At 44.6% G+C, this 24,474-nt stretch overlaps 1 protein-coding gene across 1 annotated transcript in view; it reads left to right on the forward strand.

Moving 5' to 3' along the window:
• Positions 1-7,689: 7,689 nt before the first annotated feature.
• AATF (apoptosis antagonizing transcription factor) overlaps positions 7,690-24,474 on the forward strand; it is a 57,384-nt gene continuing 40,599 nt past the window's right edge. The window contains exons 1-4 of the mRNA XM_075032989.1: positions 7,690-7,795; positions 10,324-10,512; positions 11,161-11,580; positions 12,246-12,383. Coding sequence (XP_074889090.1) covers positions 7,711-7,795; positions 10,324-10,512; positions 11,161-11,580; positions 12,246-12,383 — 832 coding nt within the window. The 5' untranslated portion in view covers positions 7,690-7,710. The remainder of the gene's footprint in view (positions 7,796-10,323; positions 10,513-11,160; positions 11,581-12,245; positions 12,384-24,474) is intronic.

The following is a 24,474-nucleotide window of genomic DNA, read 5'->3' on the forward strand; positions in this document are numbered from 1 at the left end:
CGGGGGAGCATATTTTGCTTTGCACTAGATACATACTAATTTTCTTGGGAGAAAAATGAAACAAAACAAAAAATTCTGGAACCCTGTGAAATGACAGATTTAATGTTTTAATTATAAATGATTGCAGAATCCCAAATACTCAGTTCTTCAAAAGCAAAAGTCTCATTGATTCCGAGAGGACTTTGACCTGTGTTAGAAGCAAAGAATTAGGTTCGGTTCTGAAAAGTCACTGGTCTAAATGTTTTCCACCTGCTGAGCTAATAGGATGGGATGAACTATAATTGCATATTTTCCTTCGTCTCTCAACTAATCGTGACTCTGGCTGGCTTCTTTTTTATTTTATGTAGACTCAGAAATTTACGCTAAACCACAGACTTCTACATTCCCAGCTATTCAATTATTTACCTCTTTGGACTGAGGGGGGAAAAAAAAATCCAAATGCTTTAAAGTTGTATGATTTGTAATTTTCAATGGTGATTTTTTATTTTGTTCACAACCTAGTTTCTATGCCCAGCAGAGGGGCCACCTAGATGAAGCAATAGTTCACTTTAAACACAAAATGTCTTATATAATAATATAAAGATAAAAACTATCTGCAAGGGATCTGTTAGTGTTTCTAAAAAAATTCATGCTTTATTAAATACAGGGGAGACTTCTTAAACTCATGGACTCTGTGTCTAACTCATTTATTTGTCTTTTGTACTGTTGCTCTGTTTTGTTGCTCTGTTTTGCATTTATATGAGCAAAGTAATGGGTGATCTATTTATGACAAACTTTTACTTATCTGGGCAAGTGCTATTGATAAATACTGCTGTTTGCGCTTCTGGTCTATGCTGCTGGTTTATTGTTGAATCAATTATTTTAAATGAGAATTTCACCAAATAGGCTTATTTTGTAGAAAACCTGTCTGCCAAGTGGTTTTTCTTTTTTTTCCTTTTTCTTTTTCTTTCTTCTTTTTTTTTTTTTTTTTTTTTTTGGTGACAAGGTATTTGTACAGTTTCTTCCCTGTTAATTTAGGCAGCGATGTGATATGGTTCAGGGTAGGTCAGTGGCCTATAAAAGGGAGGGAGGAGAGCCTGTATTTTTTTCGAAGCTCCCATCCCTTCGGCAGGGGTTTTGCCCATCCTCGGGGGGGGAGCCCAGGAGCCGTTCCCATGCCTAAGGCTGAGCGCGTCCTTCAGGGCTTGCCGGGATCCGCTCTGGAGGCCCCAGCGCTTTGCAGATTTGAATTCTGTGCTCTTCAGAGCGAGCTCGGTGTTTCTGAAGACCCTAATCCAGCAACAATTGCACAGTCAAAACTCCTTTTGAAACCATTGTCACGTTGGGTTCTTGTAAGTCCTTGTTTACAAGAGCGTTTCCATTGACTTCGGTAGCGTTACTTGGGTGAATAGAGGTCTGCGGGAGAAGGGCCTCGAGAAATGTGTGCTGCTTGGGTGGATTTTACGTGCGGGTATTAGGGGGTTTAACTGCAGAAACACGGACGTGCGACATGCGACTGTACGGGCGTGCAATGTAATTTCGAAAGCCTTTTTAGAAGTAATCGCTCTCTTTTGATCTTTCCTTCCTTGACTGCTGCTGGTTTCGGTGACCTTCACCTTGTTGCTGCGTCCCAGCAGAAGGTGCAGCCCGGTGACGTTAAACCCCGCGCAGGCCCTCGTCTTCTTGCCCCGTTCGGGACGGCACCCGCGGCGTTCCCGGGGCGAGCGGTACGCGCCCTCCCGGCACGGCCCAGGGAGGCTCGGTCGTCAAACGCGCGAGACCGAAGACTCGCGCGAACCCCACGTATAAGACCGTTTCCTAGGAAAAAAAGGTGCAAGGCAAACCGTGTAAGTATTACTCGTGTTGAGCTCATCTATACGAAGGAGATATTTTGAAGGCTAATCAAAGCGGCTGTAAAATGCCGTGTTTCCAGCAACCAAACAACTCTGCTTTTGGCCCAAAGCGATCGCGCGCCGCGTCCCCCCGCGTTGCCGCTGCGCGATGCTCCTCGCTGCCCCTTCCCTTCGTCTCCAGTCGCTGCTGGTATCTGTTTACTCAGGCCTTTGCCTGGGGAACGGCAGGGGACTTGTAAAAAGATCTGTATCCCAGGAGTGAGAATGTACTTAAATTACGATTTGTAGACAAATTATGTATATTATTTTAATATGTGTGTGTGTGCCCAGATGCTGAGCGAAGGGTGCACGATACAAATCTATAAATAAATACAATTTAAAAATATCGGTGGTGATTTACATGCTTTTGCCATCCTAGGAAGTGGCAGATATTGCAGTGCCCTCTCAGGAGCGATTCCTTTTGCCATAGTCTGGATTTTTTCCCTGAACAAGACTGTTGTATTTAAGCTTTGCATGTTCTTACCATATTAAATGCAAGCATTTGCAGTCTCCCTTTCTGTTACTACCCCAGTAGATAAATTCAGGTATGTTAAGATTACACAATTGATACATGTCCTTAAACGCTGCCGACGGCGTTGAGCTGGGAACAGGGAATCGTGATGCTGGAGCGGGTTCTGGAAGGTCTTTTCTTTGCGTCTGCCATGGCACTGGGGCGGTCAGCATTCCTCATGCCAACAAAATACCCATGAAGTTATAAATGAAATTAGCAGGACCGTTAAAAATAGATTCTGATTATAAATCCTTCTGGGATTGCTATCTTCTGTTTCTTTTTCAATAGTATTTGTGGTGCTTTTAGCTGTAGAGCATGGGGTCACGCTTAGAAAGCAAAGTTTGTTGTTGCCTGGTGAGTTTTTCATTCATTACATGCGGAATTGTAATGCAGAAATTGAAGCGTAAATGCGGCCTTCGGGTCAGTTAGCTGACCTTCACGTTACTAAATCTCTGTGCTTGGGACTGCTGTAACTGGAATGGTAAGGGTACTCTTAGGGCGACCGATTTTCCGGCAGCGTTTTCACCATTTGTGCACGGGATCACTGAATGGGATGCACGTCGCTGGTTTTATTGTGCGTATCACCGTCCGGTGCTCGGAGAATCCCCTTGGCCCTCTACGCGTTCCTCCTTGGGGATGAGGGGCACAACTGGTCTCTCGAAAGTCTTCTGTTACAGGCTGTCTTCAAATTCAGGAATAGCTCCGCTTCGATGACGTTTGGTGCGCTGCTTAGAGAGCATTTTTGGCAACTGTGAGAATTAGATTTTTTTTTCCCTGATTGGTTTTAATACAAGCTTGCTTCCGGCAGAATCTGAACCTTTAAAGAGGCCGACGGTCTCTCACGTGGTTTGGAATGAAATCCTTAGCTCTGCTAATCGAGGAAGGCCAAGTTTGCAGGACAGGTCTAGTGTGATTTTGTTGAAAGGATGCTACGTGGCGCGAGAATCCTCACGCAGCCCAGACTGTAAACGTGAGCTGGAAAACACCCCCCTGGAAAACACCCCCCCGACTTCCATAGGGCTGGAGCGAGATGCGTGCCGGGGCGTTGCGGTGAATCGCCGGGAGCGAAGCTGACGGCAAAGGCTGCTGCCTCGCGTGATGGTGCTTAGCGTCTCGAGAATAGCTGCGTGCTGGCGTTTCTGTGTGCGGGAGAGCGCGCACGTGGGGTTCGCACGGGGAGATTTTTTTGTGGATGAAAAAATAGGTCTTTTTGGCTCTGTCTGAAAAAAAAAAGGTTTTCTTCTAGTTTTTCAGTTGTCTCTGGGCGGCCTTTAAAATTCTTATCTGCTGGAAGCATCTTTAGGCTGTGCATCTATTCAGACACACAATATTCATTATGTTTTCAGATGTAAGGACCATTAAGTGTTGATTAAATCTTTAAAACAGTTGTGTTTTTTGAATGAGTGATGGGTTAGGAATATCAGAAATACTGAAGTAAATAACAACACGGAAGAAAAATAGTAATAAATATTTATAAGGAGAGCAATTTTTTATGTACATGATCTAAATTTCCTGTTGTGTAATTTGTTTTAGTGGATAGGTTTGATGTTTGCTCTTTCCCGCTTCTCCCCAATTTTTTTCCTGTCCTTTTTTCTCTTTTTCACTGACAAATTGTCTTGCCGATTTAAAAAGAAAATCTTGAATGAGATAGTATGACTGAAAGGAAGAAGGTCGGTTTGGAAAATCACATCTGCTAGCCAAAGTGTCGGAAAGACAAGCTCAGCTCTGGCTTGTAGCTATTTTTGGACAGCATGCAGTCCTCTGTATATGGGTCAAATTCTGCCGTTGATAGTGCCATTCAATTAAATTCAGTTGACGCGACTCTGGCGCGTGTAATTCCCATGGATCTCTATGGGAATCCCGTCGCAGATCGGTGCCTGCAGCCCACCGCGCTCCCACCGCTCTGCTCGCGGCGGCAGGGACCCAGCGCCGGGTGCTGCTGAGCGCAGGCGAGCAGCGAATTACTCGGTGGTGGTGTCTGAACGGCTTTGCGTTGCCAACCCGTTTCTTTTTTTATATATTTAAGTGAAGGATTGCTCTGAAAAATGGATTCGTATTAATAACCTGTAATTCTGCAGGCGCACAAGGATGATACGGTCCTTCACTGCCAAAGCTACCATCTAATCTGACAGTTTCCTAAAAGATGACAAGCTCCACGAATGCACGGGAGCAAAAGGAGCTGAGTGTGAGAAATTAAAAGTGCTTTTCTGTAGTACAGACTGTTCAAAATTCACTTGTTTATCTGTTCTGTGTTTAGGGTGTTACTTCCATTTTAGCAAACAAGCGCGTAAATAAAAAAATAAAATTAAGAGGAAAAATGCCACAGAAATTATGTCAGTCAGTTTGACGGCTTCTGCTTATAGTTTATAAACAGGCAGAGGGTTTTACAGAACGGACCGTGATGCATAAAAAAAGGCTTTCATGATCGTCTTAAATTAAAATGTATTGATACAATTTTTGTACAAATATTCCCCAGCATGATTATGAGTCCAAACCACGGCAGCATGGTTTGAGGGCATGTGAACCAGAAATTAAAACCGAGCCTGAGAGTCTGATTTAATTACCCTGCTAAGTGAAAGGCAAAAGAGAGAGAATAAACAGCGAAGCAGGAGGCTCTCTTGGTGAAATATTTTAACAACCCATGACTTTCATACGCTGCATTTTCTGTTTGATGTCGCTTTATATTGACTGAATCTCCTTATCAAAAATTTTGAATTAACAGCTCCTGCAGCCGTCTGGGTGCTGATCAGCGGAGCTGGGGTACCCCGAGCAAGTCGCAGAGCGTGGGGGCTCTCCCCTTCCCCCCCGCACGTGGGAAGGGGCGCGCGACGCCTCCGGCTGAGCGCCGTGTGCTTTTCCCCCTCCACGTTTGTTTTGCACCGATAGGAGTGACGGATGGAGGACGGGAAAGAAACAGGTCTATAAGCTCTGTCAGAAGCCCTCGAGTTTGCAGTTGTACATACGTGAATTTTAATGCGTTGCTGGATTCGGGATTTATACTGAACAATTGTCCCATTAGTCTCAGTGGGTGAAATCCTGATCTCACTGGCGTGAGTGGCAAAAATGCTCTCGACTTCAAGAAGCCCATTTTTTACTCCGGAGGACTAATGCAACTCACTGTGTATTTTTTATTAATTATATTGGGTATGTTTTATTTAAGCATCACTAAAAACCTCTCTCCCTTTATTAACAGGGCTATTTATTATTTGTTAGGTTAGAGAACATCCCTTTTTCACTCTGTAAGAGCCCAGAGGTTTGAAAATGCAATGATGCAGGGGGGTCTTGGCACTAGTTCTTTGGTTTGGGGAGTGTTTAGTTACTCCTAAGTAACTGTTCAGGTAAGCACTTGTTTCTGCTACTTAATTTTCTATAGATTTATTTCTCCAGGCTCCTCCCTTTGTTTATAATGGCATCTTTTACTCTGGAAACAAAATGCCTACAAACTCAAAGTGAAAAAAAAACAAACCTAGAAGCAAAGCCAGGGAAAACACACTCTACACACCTCTCGTTGTACAAGTTTCTTGTTTTATAAAACCATGTCTTGGTTAAAAAAAAAAAAAAAGCAGTGCTTAATTTGACATTGCTGGAGCAATGGCAAACCCACATAATATATAATGCAGAGGCTTACAGCTGTCACTCATGCCATGATAAAATAACCACAAACTACAAAAGAAAGTTGAAACGGGATTGAAATACTCAACAGCATAAAATCCAAGGGCTCTGCTTGCAATGAAAATGTGCGGTTTTGGTAAACATTAGTTTTTACATAAATTGAACTGTATATTGTCTTCACAGTATCGCACAGCTCTGTAGGGAGAGTCACAGGCTATTGAGAAGGGGGTGAGATGTCTGGGTTTTTCCAGGGGTCTCCTCCCATGGTGCCTCCCAGGACCCCCAGTCCCATCCCAGTAACCCAGCCGTGGCTGCTGGAGCCGGCGGTGATGGATGATATTCCTCTGCCCTCTGTAGGAGAGCTGCCTGCACTGAACGCTGCTGCCTTAGAAAGAAAGCGTGCCTGGATTAATTTTTAGAGCATTTAAAAAGCAGACGAGGAGTGGGGAAGAGTCTTGTGCGGACAAGAAGGGGGTGAGCGAGCAGGCTACGTAAATTCGTCTCCCAGCAAGGGCTCGACCCGGTACCCAGCTCGTGTTTGCGAGTTGCTGCTAGCACCTTCGCGGGCAAAAAAATCCCAACGCCGGTGGTGGGAAGCCCAAATCCTGACACCCCCCCCCCCCAAGCTGTTCAATGTGGGGTCTGAAGTTCAGACCTAATTCTGCAACTCAGAGTTGAGATACTGATTTGCGTCCCCGTTCCCTTGTAACAGAATGGGTGCCAGCCTCTAGTGCTCTTCCCCAATTCCAGGTCTGACCTGGGGCTTTGAGGCTGCCTCACCCCACAAAGCGGCCAGGAGAAGCTCTCGGCGGGCAAACCCCCCAAAAAGCCGGTTTCTCGTTGATGCTCTTGGCCGGTCACTTCTGCATCGCCTTGCTCCTGCTTCTAGGCCAGAGTTGGGCGAAAACACCTCAGGAGCATTGGGGCTGGTGTGGATTCACTGATCCCGGTGTAACTCCGGTGTAAGGACCGGAGTTAACCAAGAACTTGCGTTTCAGCTCTCACTGCTGTAAGAGGGACCCTGGCTTCAACAGGGGCCACAAAGTGTTTAGCGTGTGGGACAAGGAAAGAATTAATTCGGTTCTGGGCAGCTAGCGGTGCTGAAAAAAGTGCAGTGTTGACTTGAAGAAACAGTTGTGATTTTTTTTTGCATTATATAACGCTTTTATACTACGAACTGCTACCCCAGAGCTCCTCAGCTGCAGAGCACCGGGCCAACAGCAACCCTTACGGCCCCGATGCACACAATTATAATTACCCCCCATTAACGATGGGTGAGGGGCTGGGACAGCCCCCGCTCCCCAGGCCGTGTGTACCTCTCTGGGTATTTCTATTTATCCCTGTCCCTCCTGGCTGGACACCCCACACACCTCAGCCCAGCAAAGGGTGGATGCTCACGAAGCCCCTGAGACCCGCTGGGCCGGGTCTTTCCCCCCACCCACCCCCCGGCCCCTCTCCCCCCCCCCGCGCCCTCGGGCACCGGCACCGGCTCCTGCTCGGGCCCGGCGGGACCCCGCGCTCCCAACCGGTGGGCGATAGGACCCTGCGGGACCCGGCGGGACCCCGCGCTCCCAACCGGCGGGCAGGCGGTAGGACCCTGCGGGGCCCGGCCCGTCCCTCCGCCCCGCGCTACCCCGTCCCGGGCCGCCGGCCCCGCCCCCGCCCCCAGGCTCCGCCCCGCGGCCCCGCCCCTCCTTCCCTCCCTCCCTCGACAAGATGGCGGCGCCCTTAGCGCGGCAGCTGGAGGAGCTGCTCAACCCCCGGCCCAGCTTACGCGACCCCGAGGACGACGCGGAGGAAGGTGAGGGAGGGCCGGGAGGAGGGTTTAATACCCGCGGCCGGCGGGGGCGGGCGGAGGCGGGCCGGGGCGGGCCGGGGTGCCGGCGGACCGGCCGCACGTGGCGGTGATGATGATGATGATGGTGGTGATGGTGATGGCCGGGGGCTCGGCCCCCTCAGCCCCGCTGGGCGCCTCGGTCTCCCCCAGCGGAGGTCGGGTCTCCTCGCTGTGCCCCCCTCAGCTCCGGGCGGCCCTCACAGCGAGCGGCGCTCGGCCCGCCCGGTGCTGCCCGCCTTCGGGACAGGGGTTACGTCAGGGACCGGGGTTACGTCAGGGACCGGGATTACGTCAGGGACCGGGGTTACGTCAGAGATCGGGGTTACGTCAGAGATCGGGCTTACCTCAGGGATCGGGCTTACCTCAGGGATCGGCGTTACCTCAGGGATCGGCGTTACCTCAGGAGCCGCGGCTGGAGTTACCTCAGCGCTGAGTCCCCTCAGGGCTGCCCCGGCGCGGGGCCCCGCCACAGGCCGGGCTGTTGCGGAGGCAGACTGGGGAGCGGATCCGGCTGGAAATCACCAAGAAAAGAGAAATAAAAGCGCAGCGTCGGGGCAGGACCGCTCGCCTCTGCCTGTGAAGCGGAGCCGGTGCGGCTGTGGGAGCGGGGAGGAGGCCTGGCGGGCGCTGGTGTCGCCTGTGTCCCAGCACGTCTCCTGTTTGATGCTTACCAGCGGCCCATTACCAACTTATGTTTTTAATCCCGCTCTTTTTGCCTTAGTTGTGGGGGTTTTGAGACATTCATCCCTTGCCCCGTGACATGTAGGTGGCAGTGTCATCTTCTCAGTGCCCAGGCTGGTCCCTGTGTTTCCTCGACTTACCCTCTGCAGGGCAGAGCCGTCCCACCGGTCAGGAGACCGTGGGGCAGGACTCATCTCTGGGGCACGTCTGTCGCACAGTTCCTGCGCTCATCCCTTAGAGACAGCGAGTTCACCATCACACGCCGACAGCGGCTGGCTTTAGGAGGCACTAGGCACCAGTCATGGTAAAGGTTGTGCCAGCTGGCCTGGTTCTTCTATGCAAGTGTATGTGAGAGCAATAGTATCTTGTAAGCAACATCGAAGTAACCATTGAGGAAATTAATGTGGTCAGCAGAGGCGTTTTCCCATTTTAGTAATCATGATTTAGTTTCAGACTTTGTACTTTAGTGGTGCCAAGACTGAGAATGCCAGAAGATCCATCGAGTGCCACAGGTCGTTCTGCATCTGCCCCTCTTGCCCAGTCATTCCTTGGTGCCATGCATCTTGCCATCCTCTTGTAGCTGGAGTGACTGTATTTAGACCTGATCCTGTTGCTTTGGTTATGAGCAAGAGATTTTTTTTGCTTCCCCCCTGCCTCAAGTAAACACTGTATGTGAGGCATTAACATTTCCAAACACATGTTAAAAGAGCACTTAGTGATGTTCAGCCAGTTGGATCACTCAATTGGTTGAACAAAGCTAACCCTGTAATTTTGCATACAGGGTGTCTTGCACATGAATGAAAATAAGCAGGGAGTATGGTATGATGTGTTCTCTTTGCTGGACTGCTCCATTCCTGTGAGCTGGAGAAGATGGGTATGAAAGAGGGTAATAACCACAGTGAAATTATGTTCTCTGTTTAGCCATTCTAAAATGTTTATGCATTTATGTGGGTCATATATATAGCAAGAGGCCAAAGTGCAACTGAATTGCAGTTTTCCTCATTTAATCTGTAAGCGTGAAGTGATTGAAGGCATTCCATCTTTACTGAGTCTTCTACCCAGAGGACTACACTTCTCATGAGACCCTCATGAATCTGTGGAAGGGCTTGGATAGGCTTAGTTTGTCTAGCGCTCTGTGCAGGTTCTGCAAAATAAAGAAGAGGCAGGGAAGAAGGTGTCAATGTAGGCAGTGTTCATTCAAAAAAAAAAAATTCAGCAAGATTTTTGGTGTTTGTTAATAAACATCCATCTCCACTTTGCAGGTGAGCCCTGTGGTACCAAACCTGTATATGGAGAAGACCATAGTACTGAGAGGGGGGTTGGAATTGGTCAGTTTGTCTAACATCTCCCTTCTTCCTGCAAAGGTTAATCTGGCAGGTGGGAGAACACCTCTGGCTGCAGAGAAGTCACAGGATATTTTCTGAAAAATACCCTTGGAGCTGTCTTATCTCTTCTGCTAGATCTTAAGTATTACTTTACTCAGTAGTTTCTAGGCAGGGCTGGTGCTGCTCTACACAAAACTCAACTTTGAGGCTTTTTCTCTGCCTTTGATTCTCCAGCAACCTTTCCCGCTTTGCAGAAAATTAGTGTACTGGCTTTCCTTCACCAGGCAGGGAAGAACCTTGCTCTCTCTCAGAGTCTAAAAGCCAGACTCTTATGTGAGGCCATGTTGCCATCCAGCTTACCTTTGCAGTATATTTTTGTTTGTAGAGCATGAGGAGTTTTCCATGGCTCCTTCCTGCAGCTAGTTCTTCTAGTCTGGAATTCAGTTCAGTTTAGATATCCTTGCCCCGCTTTTTTTTTCCCCACAGCTACAGTCGCTAAAGTGATTGACAAATTTGAGGATGAAACTGCAGATGACATTTTCCCTGTTGGTAATATACGGAAAAAAGCTTCAGCCTCTCTCTTGGAAGCTGATAAAAGGTACAGTGGAAAAGCTACATCTCGCAAAGCTTTGCAAGAAGAACTCTGGGGAGATGCTCTGTCTGAAGAAGGATCTGGTAAGAAATCTCATTTCTTTCCCCTTTAGACTACTCACAATTTGATGTTAGCATGTTAGCTGAGCTAGTGCCATGTGAACTGAGATGACAAATTTTAGGTCCCTGTTACAGGGCAATAGATGGGTACAGTTAAGTTGGACATTGTCTTGAAGTGCCTTCCTGAAATTCAGGCCATGTTTTTTGGCCTGAGGGAAGGGGAAATCTCAAAGAGGAGGTCACCTCTACAGGCAGAGGAAAGAGTATGACTAAGTGTAAGGTGAGGTTCAGTGCACTGACAGAACATTGTGTGGAGGAAAAGAAACAGCTCCCATATTTAAGCCAATATATCTCAGGGCCTGCAAGTATATAAAGATTCTAATTTTAAAAATGCATATAGTGAATTCTGACCACCTCGTTTGCTTATCACGTCACTGTTTCATGGGAAAGCTAAGCCATGGATCTACTAATCATTGCTGCAGAAAATGTGAGCTGAGATCTTTTTGTGAATACGGCCCAGTGTTTCCGTTATTTAGGCAAAACAAAGAGTAACATCATACACAGATAAATTGGAGTTTGGAGCTCAAATAGCCCAAACCTGTAGCGATTGATGATGCATACTGCAAAGTGGCACATTTTGCTGGTAAGTAAATTAACTTTTTGTCTCTTTAGCTGAAGAAGCATCGGATGAATGGTACAGCGGCAGTGAAGATTCAGAAGAGAATGGCAGCTTAGGCACTAAAACAAAGGAGAAACCCAGCAGTGCTGGCAGTGACCAGGAAGATGACTTCAAAGATGATGAAGAGATAGATCCGTCTGTCAAGGCCAAGGCATCGAAGTTCAGTTTCCAGAATATCACCGACTTTGAGAAATTTACAGAGGGGATGGATGATGTAGGAAGCAGTGAAGGGGAAGATGAAGATGATGCCAGCATGGAAGAAGGAGATGAGGAGGAGGAGGAATATGGGAGTGAAAACCATGACAATATAAAGGAAACCAAAGACAGCGAAGATGATGGGGGGATGATGACATTCTCAAAAGAACAAGAGGCTGAAGAAGTAGAAAAAGGAAAAGCTGTGAAGAACCAGCTAGGTTTGTGCACGTTTGCTTTGTATTTTGACAAGACTTTCACCTTGCTGACGCTGTGGAAACTGGCCATGTTAGGAGCCACTTCAGCATGTTAACATGCTGTTAGCATACTGCATGTGCATGCTACAGCAGCCCTAGTCATTTGCAAATGTTCTGCCAAATCTGCTATGCAAGCTGGTGTCACTGCTGCTACAAAATCTCATGTTATGAAGTGTATTTATCCACTGGTTTAATTGAACCAGTACTAAATGTACTTGTAGTATTGGTGGGGATGGGGACTTCCTACACTGGTAGTGCTGTGCAGTGATGCTGATACTCCTTCTGTTTCTTTTCAAAATGTAATACAGAATGCAACTTCTTCCTATCTGTCCTATTAAACTATCAAACCTCCATTTGCAGAATGTCCTTTTAAACAGTCAAGCAAAGGGAGCATTATTTTTTTGTGGATCACAAAATTGCAGTCAGGATTATAGGATGGGATGCTGCTTTGTCCAGAGACACTTTGCAGTACCAGTTTTGTGCTGGGTCAGTGCATGCAAAGATTTGCCCTAACCAGGAGTAAGGTAGCACAAAGGAGAGGGCCTGTGCTGTTAAGTCAACAGCTCCTTCACAAGGAGCAAGTGCTTTGGCTTGCTAAATAATTGTTTTATTTCCTCTTTGTTATGAAGCACTGTGGGATCAACTATTGGAAGGGAGAATCAAGATGCAGAAGGCGCTCGTAACAGCCAACCGGCTTCCACAGCCAGACACTTACCCAGTCTTCAGAAAGGAAGGTGGACAAGAATTTGACAACGCTGTCGAGAACTGTAAGAATTCTTCAGTCTTTCTACTTTGGGTAGACTCTGCTGTAGCCAGTACGTTTTGCCTGTGTGGGGAATTGTTAATGGGAAAGTGAGGGCTTTGAGTTGCATGTGTCTGTAGTATTAGCTGTCGGTTTGTATTGCCTTAATCATTAATTAGGTACTGTACAAACAGAAACCAAAACTTGTTTCCTACCCAGACAAAGAAAATGCCTCCTATCACCCACGTCTGTGTATGCCTAGCTGATCTCTGCTGGTGGCCTGTCGTCACTTACGTAATGTTGAAAAGCCTCAGCTCAGGTCCTGCTGCTATTTCTAGTTCACATCGGGATTGAAGTTTGCTTATCAAATTTAAGTTTCATGCTGTATTGTAGAAATAATTGGTTTGGTTATTGGTCTTTGGTGCAGAGTTGGGATGCTGCTTTGTCCAGAGACACCTTGCGGTACTAATTTTGTGCTGGGTCAGTGGATGCAAAGATTTGCCCTAACCAGGAGTAATGTAGCCCAAGGGAGAGGGCCGGTGCTGTTAAATCAACAGCAAATATCTTTTCAGCTTGGAGCTGCTTCATCTGTTTATTTCTTAGGATCACTATTAATAATACTGATCTGATGAGATTTGTAGGAGATTCTCCAATGTGGCAAATACAGTGTGCATGCTGCAGTTGATAAGTGCAAAGTACTCAACTTCAGTGTGTTGTGGGTCTATTTAATTTTTAGAATTGGACACCTATTTTACTGGCCTGAAGGTAAATGCGCAGGGAGAAAAAATGTCTGGTATGTTATCCTCAGAAATAAATACAGATTACTACAGGTATCAGTTGGTGTCCATTTCTCCCTGACATGTTTGTTGTTTTCTGTCAAAAACCACACAGATGACAATATTTCTACACAGATTGTTCTTTTTTCTAATCCCACTAATCAGAAATGAATAAACTTCATAGGATATTCTTCCAGTGATTTTGAGTAATAAAGATAAGCCCAGTAGCATTTTAAAGCTTGCCAGGTTGGTTATCCCTTTCCCTTCTATTTCTTCTTTCCCAATCTTGAGATACTTTCCAGAACGTTTCAGCTCTGTAGGTGAGCACCTGAGAAGCGCCCTTATGCGAACCAGTTGGTGGGAAACACTGTAACGGTGTCTACAGCCCTTCATGCTAAACATCAGAGATGTCATCTGAACCGTCTGGTTTGCTGTGGTTGTATATTCATTCAGCCACACGATGTGCCAGTTTGTATATGCTGTAGTGATACCTGCGCATTGAGAAATTTGGGGCTGGGCTGGCACAAGTCATCTTAAAACTGGATTAGGAACTTTCACCATCATCGAACTTGACCCTGAGTCTTGCCCCTACACCAAGTTTTGACTATCATCTTACGGCTTATACCTGATCTGAACATGGTAGCTAATCAGCTTATCTGGAGTTACAGCAGGTGAGATACTTTATATTTTAAAGTTAGCTCTGCTGCTTTAAACGAAGTGATTAAGGAAAAAAAGGCGAACTCCCAATAATACTAAGCTGACCTTTCAGTGAAATACATGTTATTAATGTATTTAATGAGATGCATTACAAACTGCACTGAGCACCATGTTTCATTACAGGTCTAAAATGCAATATCATTAAAGACCTTTAACAGAAACAATGGTTGACATTTTGATATTTCCCATAAGCAAAATACATCCAAGAACGTGGAGTATAATACTGTACACAGTACAGCAGAGAGGCTCATCTTTCAGTTGTCCAGAACACTAAAGGAAAATCCACTGTTAATAACTACTCAGTGATTCCCTCCCCACCCTCTTCTCATAGAGAAGTCTGGGCGGGAAAGTTGCAATAGTACACTCTGATGTTCCTGATAGCCTGGGTTTGTGTTCTCTATTTCATCTGTGAAGACAGCAAGAAAATAAAGCCGAAGTGACCTGGGCAAAGTTAGCAGAGGAAGTGCTCAGACTAGCAGGCGGGAAGTAATGAATTTAGTAACATTCTGCTACTACTACGCTTGTTTCATGTTTTCCAGTATTCTCTAAAGGACCAAAGTTATATTCACTTTTATAATTTCTATTCTTTTAAAATACAATCTGTAATTGTACAGTAAAGTAGGTTACAACAAATAGTCCTTTTTGATGAGCTACACTATTGTCCAGTGCAGCTATCTTTCACTGCCCTGCAAAAATGCTCTTTCCGGAAGTTACAAAGTGCCAGGCATGAAATAAGGAGTAAACTTATACATGAAGATCTTATGAAAGACTAGGGATGTAGTTGGTATTATGTGGCAAAGACCCATTTCTCTCTTACTTTGCTGTGTTGGGCCCTGGGAGAGGGATTCATGTCTAATCAACAGCTAGAGCTTTACCCCATGGGCAGTCTGAGCTGTGTTACGTCTTCATTCACAGAGCTTCTGCCTGGATAACAGGGCTGTGACCCTGTTATCAATTCAGGAGGTGAAACTAAGTCCTTTCTGAAAATATACATGATAATGATGTATTTAACATTCTTTCATGAATTGATGCACCTTGATTTATGAGAGGGGGGAAAAATCTCACTTACTATAAATCAGCTTCCAATAAAAGTCCTAATTTTTAGCTGATCAAGTGGTTTAGTGGCTTCTGTAAAAATAAACTTTTTTACTCGATTCTGAACAGTGAGGTAATGGGCTGGGTAAACATCTCTGAACTCCTGAGTTCTCATCCCAGTTGTATTACCAGCTTGTGGGTAGGATCCCATTCCCCAGACAGGAAAAATTAGAAGAACTGTGCGTGAGTAAGTTTAAAGATGAGTGGAAGACAGGACTTTGTAAATACTGAACATTGAGTTCGTTCCCTTGTACGTGATGCGCTTCAGTCTTGGACAGTATTTGGGATAATCATGACATTGACACTGTTTTGGACTGGATGATGATCTCCTTTCAGGGAAGCCTCAGCACTTCTTTCCAAATCCACAGAATAAATTTGGCATGCTTTCATCACCTTCATTGAATAGGAGGAAATGATTTGGTGTTCAAGCTGCACAAAGCAGTTGGTGCCAAAAATCCAGACTCTCGGTGTAAACTGTAGCCTGCTGAAGGCAGGAGGGCACAGAGAGATCTCGGCACCTAGCTCTCTCTGAGGTCCTGGACAAGTCCCTCACATCTCTTTGAAAGCTGCCCCAGAATGCTTTCAGTAATTTATCCCAAGTCATTCCATCGCTCCTGAAATTTCTTCTCTGTGCTCACAGGAAGGATGAATTTTTTGAAATGGAAAATGGTCCTTCATATATTTGCTTCTTTGGTGTCTCCCGCTTGGGACAACCCTCTGTGCAGCTAGTCGCGGTAGTGAAATTCCCTAAGGGTTTGAGTATAATTGTGTTAAAGAGTAGACAGCAGTGCTTTATACATTTGCAGTTTTAAAGCCAAATGAAAATGGTAAGGTCATGCTTGTTTTCCAGATTTCAAGATTGAAGGTTACAAAACCTCAAGTGTTTAATTTATTATTTTTGTAATCTTTTATGAAATAATTTTTTTTAAAAAATGATACAACACGCTTTGGACAGTCTTGGATTCCTGAGATCTCAGGTTCTGGTGGATGATTTACTGCAAAATTGCTTATAAATTGAAGTAGAAAATGTTTTGCAGACCTGGCAGCTTTCAGGCTTCACACCCATTTGTCACCCAGCATTTCCCTTTGTGTATAGAACAAGAATTAATTAGGCTGCACTGCAGGAAAAGTTTATGGCCATAATTTATATAGGATGAATTTCTGTTTAAAGAGACAGCATTGCTTTGTTTGCACTGTCTTACTTTTTCTTGCCCTTTTTTTTTTTTTTTTTAAATCTTTAATTATATTCCAGATTTTTTTCTGTCACCCTTTTTACATACAAATTGGAGACCGAACTGTGGTCATGGAGCTCATGTTTATTCCTGTTTTGCATCCATGGAGAAAGTCTGAGTGGTTTTTAATACTGAAATTACAGTGGCTGCGCTCTGAATGCAGTGCAAATGTTTAACCTTTAATGCACTGCACACGTGAACTCCCACAGCTTACGTTTCTGAGGTGCTGCCGCCTGGAGTGGTCTGTTTCTCCAAGATACATTTGTATTCTCTTGCACTGTATCTTCCAGTCTAGTCCAGGGCTTGAGATGTTGCCTCTGTTTGGGGTCTTGCACGTTCAATTAATGTTTTTCATAATCAATGCAAGTCAGAATTTGCAATCTGCTCCTGATTTGCACATTAAAGAGACCCATTAATTAAAAATTCCAATCCCTGGCATGTTCCCGCAGGATCCTTGCATTATTTACATAGAAAAAGAGTGCAAGGTGCAAGTTTCTGTGCTGTGTCTCTGCACAGATTGCATGCCTGCCATTCATATTTCTATGTATGTTTTCAAGGGGGAGGAAGGTTAGAAGTGGATATCGTGAAAATGTCACCAAAAATTACCTCAAGGGCAAGAAAGAGCCAAAGAAGAGGTGGTAGCAACATTAGTGAAGCCACATCCAGTGTCAGGAATTAAACAGTTCCTAGGTTTGGGGGTTGTTATGTTAAATCTTGATTCAGTGACAAAAAACCCCACAGCTAATTGGTGGGCAGTAGGGCAACAAGAGCTTTAAGAAATGATATCTCTCAATCGACAAAGGCTAGAAGCTAGTTGTTCTATGTGGCCTGGGTAGCTGGGCTTCCCAATACGGTGATGTAGCTCTGTTCTTGCTATTTTAATTAGTTTCTCTTTATAATTCTGGTTAAATATTCTAAGCTGGGAATGTTTCAGTGACTAGTACTTTGTGCTCCACAAAAAGAGCTGGGAATTCTAGCTTTTAAATAGTATAATGTGTTATTTTCAGTTTTTAGTTGGCGAGATGAGGAGTTAAAAACATACAGAAACCCAGGTGAGGATCTTGCAGAAGGCAAGATGCTGATGAAAATTGCAAGACTTTAAAGGGACGAATAGTTGTGTATGTTTTCATATGTATATGCTTTCACTTCTCAAGAGTTCAATAGGTCCCTGAAATGTAAACTACTGGCTGAATTTTTGTGGGGTTTTTTTTTGCTTTGACTCCATCTGTCAGCGGATTAAGAGAAAATATTGGAATCCCACATTTCTATTCTTCAGCATAAGCTCAAGATAAATTGTTTTGGAGAAATGGAGAAAATACTGGTTTGGGTAAAAGGTAGATATGCAGGGTCTGTAAGAATGGATTTGCTCACTGAAAGAACAAAAGTGGGGACAACAAATATTAACTGTTATTTACACTTTGTAGAGCTGTGGAGAAGTTATACAAAGGTTTGTGATCAATAAGAAAATAAACCTGAATAAAGTGAATCAGATAAAAAAATCAAATTAAATGCTCCATGTGCTTGCAAGGCCATTATCCCCAAACCTGCCTGGGTTATTAATGTATTAATGGAGCAGCAGCAGTGAGCTCTGCCTAGCAGCGGCCTGAACTTTTCAGCACAGTGCCTCGTCTGCTGCTAATAGATACCAAATTGTATACAGCTTTTTAAATTCTGCTGAAATTTGTGCATCTTTTCTCAACTCACAGCGATGTTTGAACTTTAGTTTGTATTCTCTGTAGTCAATTGTATCTTATTTTCCTGGTCACTGTGATGTTACTCTAGATGATTCATCCTTGGACATTCTCTGTGGCCATGAGCTAGTGGCATTGCATCGATGCACAGAACTCAATTCCTGTATTTCTTGTATTCAAGGAGGGTGCATTATCCAGAAGAAACCTTGTTTCCCCCATCATATAGCATTTCTATAGTATCCCCTTTGAAATCCCTCCAGAAGAACTGTTGTGTTGGGCTCATTCACACAAAGAGATGAGCTTGTATTGGAGACAGGGCGTTGAAGAGTGCTGCAGTTAGCACAGCTGGCTGATGCGCAATGCTGCAACGCATGACCTTGTTCACCCTATGAGCATGCTGCACCGGGGCCCGAGGATAGTAGAATAGTGCGTTTTGCCTCTTGGGAATAACTTAAATGTAATGGTGGAGACCACTTCTTTTTTGTACCCTACCAGGTACAATGCCTGGGTGGCATTACGGATAGCATGTTTCTTTGTGGCCACTCTAGGGATGCAATTACACCTTGAAATGGGAAACGGGAGTTACTGCCTGAACAGTGGTTCCCAGTCCTGCCTTTCCTTCTCCGTACTGAGTTTGGACTGCAGAATAGGAGAGCATGTGCACCTTTTATTTATGTCCTTCAATGCGTGTTTTAAATGGGGTGCTGCAAAGAAACTTTTATTCAAAAGAAAGACTTGGAAAGATGAAACAAGGGAAATGAGTGTGAACTACCTGTAAAGTTTGCGGGAAGCGACCCACTATTCATAATCTTACTGTAGCCAGTTTCTTCAACTCAGGGTCAGTTGCTGGATAACTTATATTGCACATTGATTAGTTATTCCCTTAAGGTGTTATATGTCTCAGGTGCAGCTAGCCAACAGTTGCTATTTAATTATGTTTTATTGAAAAGTAGAGCGAAAAAGAGGACTTGTAAAACTTTGCAGGACTTGCCTGGGACTGCAGAAGGCTGGGTGTGCAGTGCCTTCTGGGAAATGAAAGAGATCTTGACTTTTTGCTTCTAAAAGTCCAGTCCAGTCCAAACACTTCAACTGACCCAGAAGTGTCTATTTCTGGGGTGGAAATAGGTGCACTACTAGTGGGTGTGCTGGTAAAGAACTGTTCTTCTACCTGGAGCTATGTGGACCTTTATAATAATTGCCTGAGTTGGGCTCTTGGTACGCCAGGTTGGTTAACTGCTCCCATGACAAATATCTGTGGCTTGTGACTAAACAGCACATTTGTGGACAAGGCCTCTTAAGGATGTGATTAAGAATCCCACTTACATTCATTGCCAGCAGGAGACCTCCAAAGATGCCATGTGTTTTCTGGTTTTACATTCTTGCATATTAAATGTTTCTGTATGAATGCTTCACACTGAATATCTTTATTTTCTTTGGGTTGGTTCTGTAATATTTCACTGAAAAGGGACTCGAGACAGAGGGAAGGATTCTATTTAGTATCTATTTAGTGTATGTTTGTATGTTCTCAGTGTCTTTTTAATAGATGATTTTTGCTGGGTTCTGTTACTCTGATTCCTGATTTAAAAAAAAAAAATACATTCTATACAACATCCAGGTAAGTCATATCGAAGAAGCTGATCGAGCATTGCCTAACTTTGAATAAGATCAAGTCTGCTTTAGGTACCGGAGAACCTGTTCCACTTCCTGTAAGAGAGGATGTGGCTGGCAAGGCGTTCTCCTCTCCAGTTGTGCAGCATGCTCTGTCTGATGGGCTCACCCTCTGCCTTGCTCCTCGGCTGCACCTGGTTGTCATTTTACGCATCTGGTTAGAGAAAAGCTGTCAGATGAAATGTGCTTTATTGACACAGGCTCGGGATTTTTTAGAGAAGCCTGCAGGAATCAGCTGCCAATAATTCACTCATAGTTTTGTTATCATCTCTATTCGTGCATCACTTTTAAAACTAAAATGTATCTATACGTACATCTGGAGATGATAGTGCACTAATACAGAGCAGGGTAGGTGTCACAGGGGAGTGGGGGAGGAACTGAGGCACAGGCAGATTACACAGTTTCCAGAGGCATAGAGCAGTTACAGGATTAATTGCTACTAGGCAAGATCATGGACTTAAATATATTCTTGCTTTGAAGATTTTACTGGGAGCCTGTACAAATGTGTGACAGCAGAACTGGGTTTCAAGCCTGAGTGTAAATTATTGTGATCAGATCTAGCCCACTTAAAACTGGTAGTTCATTTTAATTGAATTGTATTAGTGTAGACACTTTATGAATACAAAAAACATCATGCTTGTCAATTCATGCAGGGTTGAATTTGATTTAAATGGATGTGGATGCAGGTGTCCCCAAATTTCACCTTTCCTCTCTGATCTAATGAAGAATCTAGTCAACTCTTTTTGGGACTCAGCCAAAGCCTGTTGACTTCAATGAAGACTTTTCTCTCAACTAAAATAAATGAATGAATCAGACCCTTTTTTGTAAATTTTGTTGTAATGATCCTGTGCTGTGGAGAACTTCTGGTAAGAACTGGGGTCAGTAAGGATGCTAAGCTCCCAGGCTCATGGGTGGCCATTCTGCATACATGCCAGTGAGTGAGAGGGAAGAGATATGAAGTGAGGAGCCTTAGACAAAGGCACAGGTCTTGGTTTTGGAGCTCTGTTGCTGTTTGTGTGCATGTTTAGTTGGGTAATGGGGGGTGTGATGTTTTGTGCATGTGCAGAATTTGGGCTGTGCAAGGTACCAGGAAAGTATGTTGTGGCTTGTCGTTACTGGCTTTGAATTGTTCAGAAATTCTGTGTGGGATGTGGTGGAGAAGTGCAGGATATTTATATAAGGTGCAATTTGGGGCTTTTTTTTTTTCTTTTTTCTTTTTTTCAGAAAAAAACCCCTCTTGCCCTTCCTGACTGAGTGCCAAGGCTTTTAGCTTGTGGTATTTAGTCTTTCTGAGCAGAATTTTTGTCTGCTTCTCCTGTATAGATGTGGTAAAATTGAAATGCTCCCATTTTATAGGTTATCTTCGTAGCCATATGTGTTGGATACTATTGGCGTTTGAGGTTTATTTTAAAGCTGTCTTAAATTCTAGTGCAAGAAATGCTAGGAGAGTCCATAGTTGTTGACCTGATACACCCGAACTCTGGACTGTGGGATTGCACCACATTTTAAACACATCAAATAGGTTTGCCTACACTTAAGTTTCCCAAGATAATTAATAGCTAATTAAACTGAGTTTAGCTAAATACTTTTGCATGTTAGTCTGTATACTCCACAAACAAGATGCAGGGAAACAAAGGCTTGCAAAGCATCCAGACAAGCATGTGCAAATGTCAGCTAACTTGGATTAATTGGCAATTGGTTACCTTGAGATGGAAACTCAGTGCTTGTCATGATAAATGTAATTAATGGCCTGGTATTATATGGGGAGGTCAGTCTAGATGGGCTAATGTTCCCTTCTGGCCTTAATATCTAGATAAGTATGAAATTTCACATTTCCTCTTCCTTCCTCATTCTTGCCTATGTACTTGGGGATTCCTGGCTGGCAGAGACGGGAATGCATGCTGTCAGCTTCTTTACATTTACAGTAATGTAAAACATCAGTTTTTATAAATCTCATTTTTACAAGCCCTGTCCCCTCCCCAGTTTGGGCTGATATCAAAAGATGACGGTTGAGGCGAATCAGCAGAGCATGAACTTCATGGAAGTGTTTCTCTTTCTCTCTCTTCTCAGCTTTCCCCCTCCCCCAGTCCCCACTAATAAAATCTTTGAATACCAAGCCTTTTATTCTGTTGTTGCATCTAGTTATTTTCTTTACTTTTAGCAAACTCATCTATGTCCGATCCTGTTGTCCTTACTGTCAAACGCAGTAATATTAGAGTGAAAGGGCTAAATTGAGTCCGTTCTGTAACTCTTTGGGAGTAGGCTGAACTGCTTGCGTGAAAAGGGTTTGCAGCATTGGCTCCTTTGTGCTGAAGGAATAGAATTTTCCCGTCTGCAAAGGCTTTTGCATCATTTGCATTCCAATGGAACCAGCAAATTGGGCCTTCGGTATGGAGCAGACCTTTTTTTGCAATCAGCAGAAAAGTCAGCCTTTTTGCTACTACCATTTGATAAAATTCCACAAACTCAGTGTTTTGGGAAGCGTGAAGGGAATGTTACTCCCTAATTTCCTAAAATAACCTGGATAGATTTACAAGTGCTTTGTGCTCAGATTCAGCTGAAGTCCGTGAGAAACGTATACATAACTACACCACCTCTAAAAAAACCAGATCGCTCTCTGCTGCCAAAGGGCTTGCAGCTAGCCTGTAATTTAGTCTAGGCTAGCTCTTGTAGCTTCTGTCTTAGGCTTATCAGTAGTAGCCTTTTATTTCTGTGCCATCTTGGTTTTGGGGCACCAGGACATACGGGGGTGCAAAACTGAAGAGAGTGGAAGTCCTGCCTGCACCATATTGTTCCTCCTAGAGTTAGTTCCGCGGCGGGAATTACAGAAAAGCTGTTGTCCAAAGCCCCATGTTTAAGATGCGATACCTGGAGGAATTCCCCCCGCCTTTTCCTGGCTGGTAACGTTGCTCTGCTGTTGGGAATATAGAGCAAGCTCCAAAAGTAATACTGACAGACTTCAGAATTATGATACACTGGAGCTCTGGCGTAATTCTTTGTTGAAGAAGTTAGAGGCCTAAAATGTTAAGGCTTATTGTTATTCTGAGTTGATAATCTCTGCCTTGCTTTAATAATTTTTCCTCATGCCTGGATAGCCTGCGAGTTGCACAATAATCACTCACACAGCTTTGTAATCAATGCCCAAAGTAATAGGATTCCGCTGGCCAACGGCAATTAATAAATTTGTGTCTTTTTTAAAACACTAGCAAGTCGGGCCTGAAATACGACTGACTGGCTTTCCTCATTTGCATATTTATTGCAGTGGAAAAATTCTTGCCGAATGATTGATGTTGAGCCTGCCTCTTGAATTCCAAACAGCACATTATTATGAAATGAAAAATGCCGGCCATACAGTTGATTAAAGTTGAAGACAGTGGAATCGGTGTTTTTTAAGATTGTGGGAGAATTAAAGGCATATTTTAATAGATGTTGACAAGAAGTGAACTAACAAAAGCAAAGCAAAGGATTTGCTTGAAAAGATTTAATCAAACGTGTTTCTTGGGGGATTAATTGCTGGGGATGACTAGTGCAAGTGGCTGGCTTGTGGATTTGAATGAGAAGTATTGTTCTCAGGCCAGTGTATTGAGTGCCATTTTGACCTGTAGTTTAACTCCTGTCCCACAGTCATTTGAAAGGAGTGAAAGTTTCCCCTCTTCATCTGAAGGTTGGGATAAATACGTGTACCTGATAAAGACACTTTTCATTACGTACAGCTATTAAAATAAAAGAGGTTTGATTCCTCTTCTTTTTTTTTGCATAATGTGACCAGTGCGCTGGGCACTGCGCCTGTTCTGTGCGGTGGTGACACGGTGAGTCTCCCTGGTGGCAGGGGAAACTCTCCCAATATTTGGCAGCTCAGCTCCTGCTCTGCATACCGTGGTTCAAACACCAGCATTGTTCCAGCTTTTCCATGTGAGCACTTCATACAGCCTTTGGAGGTACATGGAAAATTAAAAGCTTGCACGCTGATGATATTTCTGTGATGCCAGATCCTCAGATTTAATTGAGGGGAAAAGGTAGTTAATTTCCAGCTTTGGCATGGGCTCAGAATTTCAGCCATGTCCTGTGTGTGCGGTGTTTTGTGCTGGTACATCACGGTAACAATGCTCCTGTTCGTGTTTGCATATGCACTGTTCTGTAGGGGAGCACTGCCCCGGCAGTGCCCCGTCACATCCTGTAAAGTGCCGTGAACATACAGCAATGCAGTGAAATTCTGGGAGTTTTGCCCCAGTTTTTAGGATGCCGTCCCTGACCGTCGTACTCCGAATCTGCTGGATGGATGCACCAGGGTCAGGCGGGGAGGAGCTCGCCTGGTGGAGCAGTTTTGGGAATCCCACTGGTTGGCTCTCTGTGAACACCTTTGAAAGCCTGGCCTTGAGGCACCGGCTTTTTTCCATCGACTTAAAGTGTCTCTGCGTGAGGCCGCTCCCTGCTGCTCCGCACCAGCTGCTGCTCTCCGCAGCTGCTTGGGAAGATGAAATGAGACCCCATTTTTAGAGGTCAGGAAAGAGAGCGCAGATATTTTTCTGCGCAGGAAGCTGCCTTGCTGTAGAAATGCCGAACTTACAGCGATGGGCGAGCACAGAAGCCGTCACGCCTGCGAGTCCCCAGCACGGCATTGCTTGGGTTTCAGCGGCAGCGGAGGCACGGCTGCCCTCTGCGTGGGGAGACGGCTGCTGGGGGGGGGAGCGCCCGGTGGGGTCGGTACCCTGCAGCCAGGAGCCACCCCACACAGAGGGGGATGCCAGCAGCACAGCCAGTTTGTCCGTAACCACTGGCATTGACAAAATTGATTTTTGTGGTTTGAGAGCAGTAGGACAGATTTCATCTCTGGTGGGTCTCCTGACACTTTGATACATGGCAGTGCTATCCCTGAATGGAGCTAAATACTCCAGGGCTACTTTCTGACTGGGTGAAGGGATGTATAAAATGAGAAC

Source organism: Buteo buteo, chromosome 7, assembly GCF_964188355.1.
Source record: "Buteo buteo chromosome 7, bButBut1.hap1.1, whole genome shotgun sequence".
Lineage (NCBI taxonomy): Eukaryota > Metazoa > Chordata > Aves > Accipitriformes > Accipitridae > Buteo > Buteo buteo.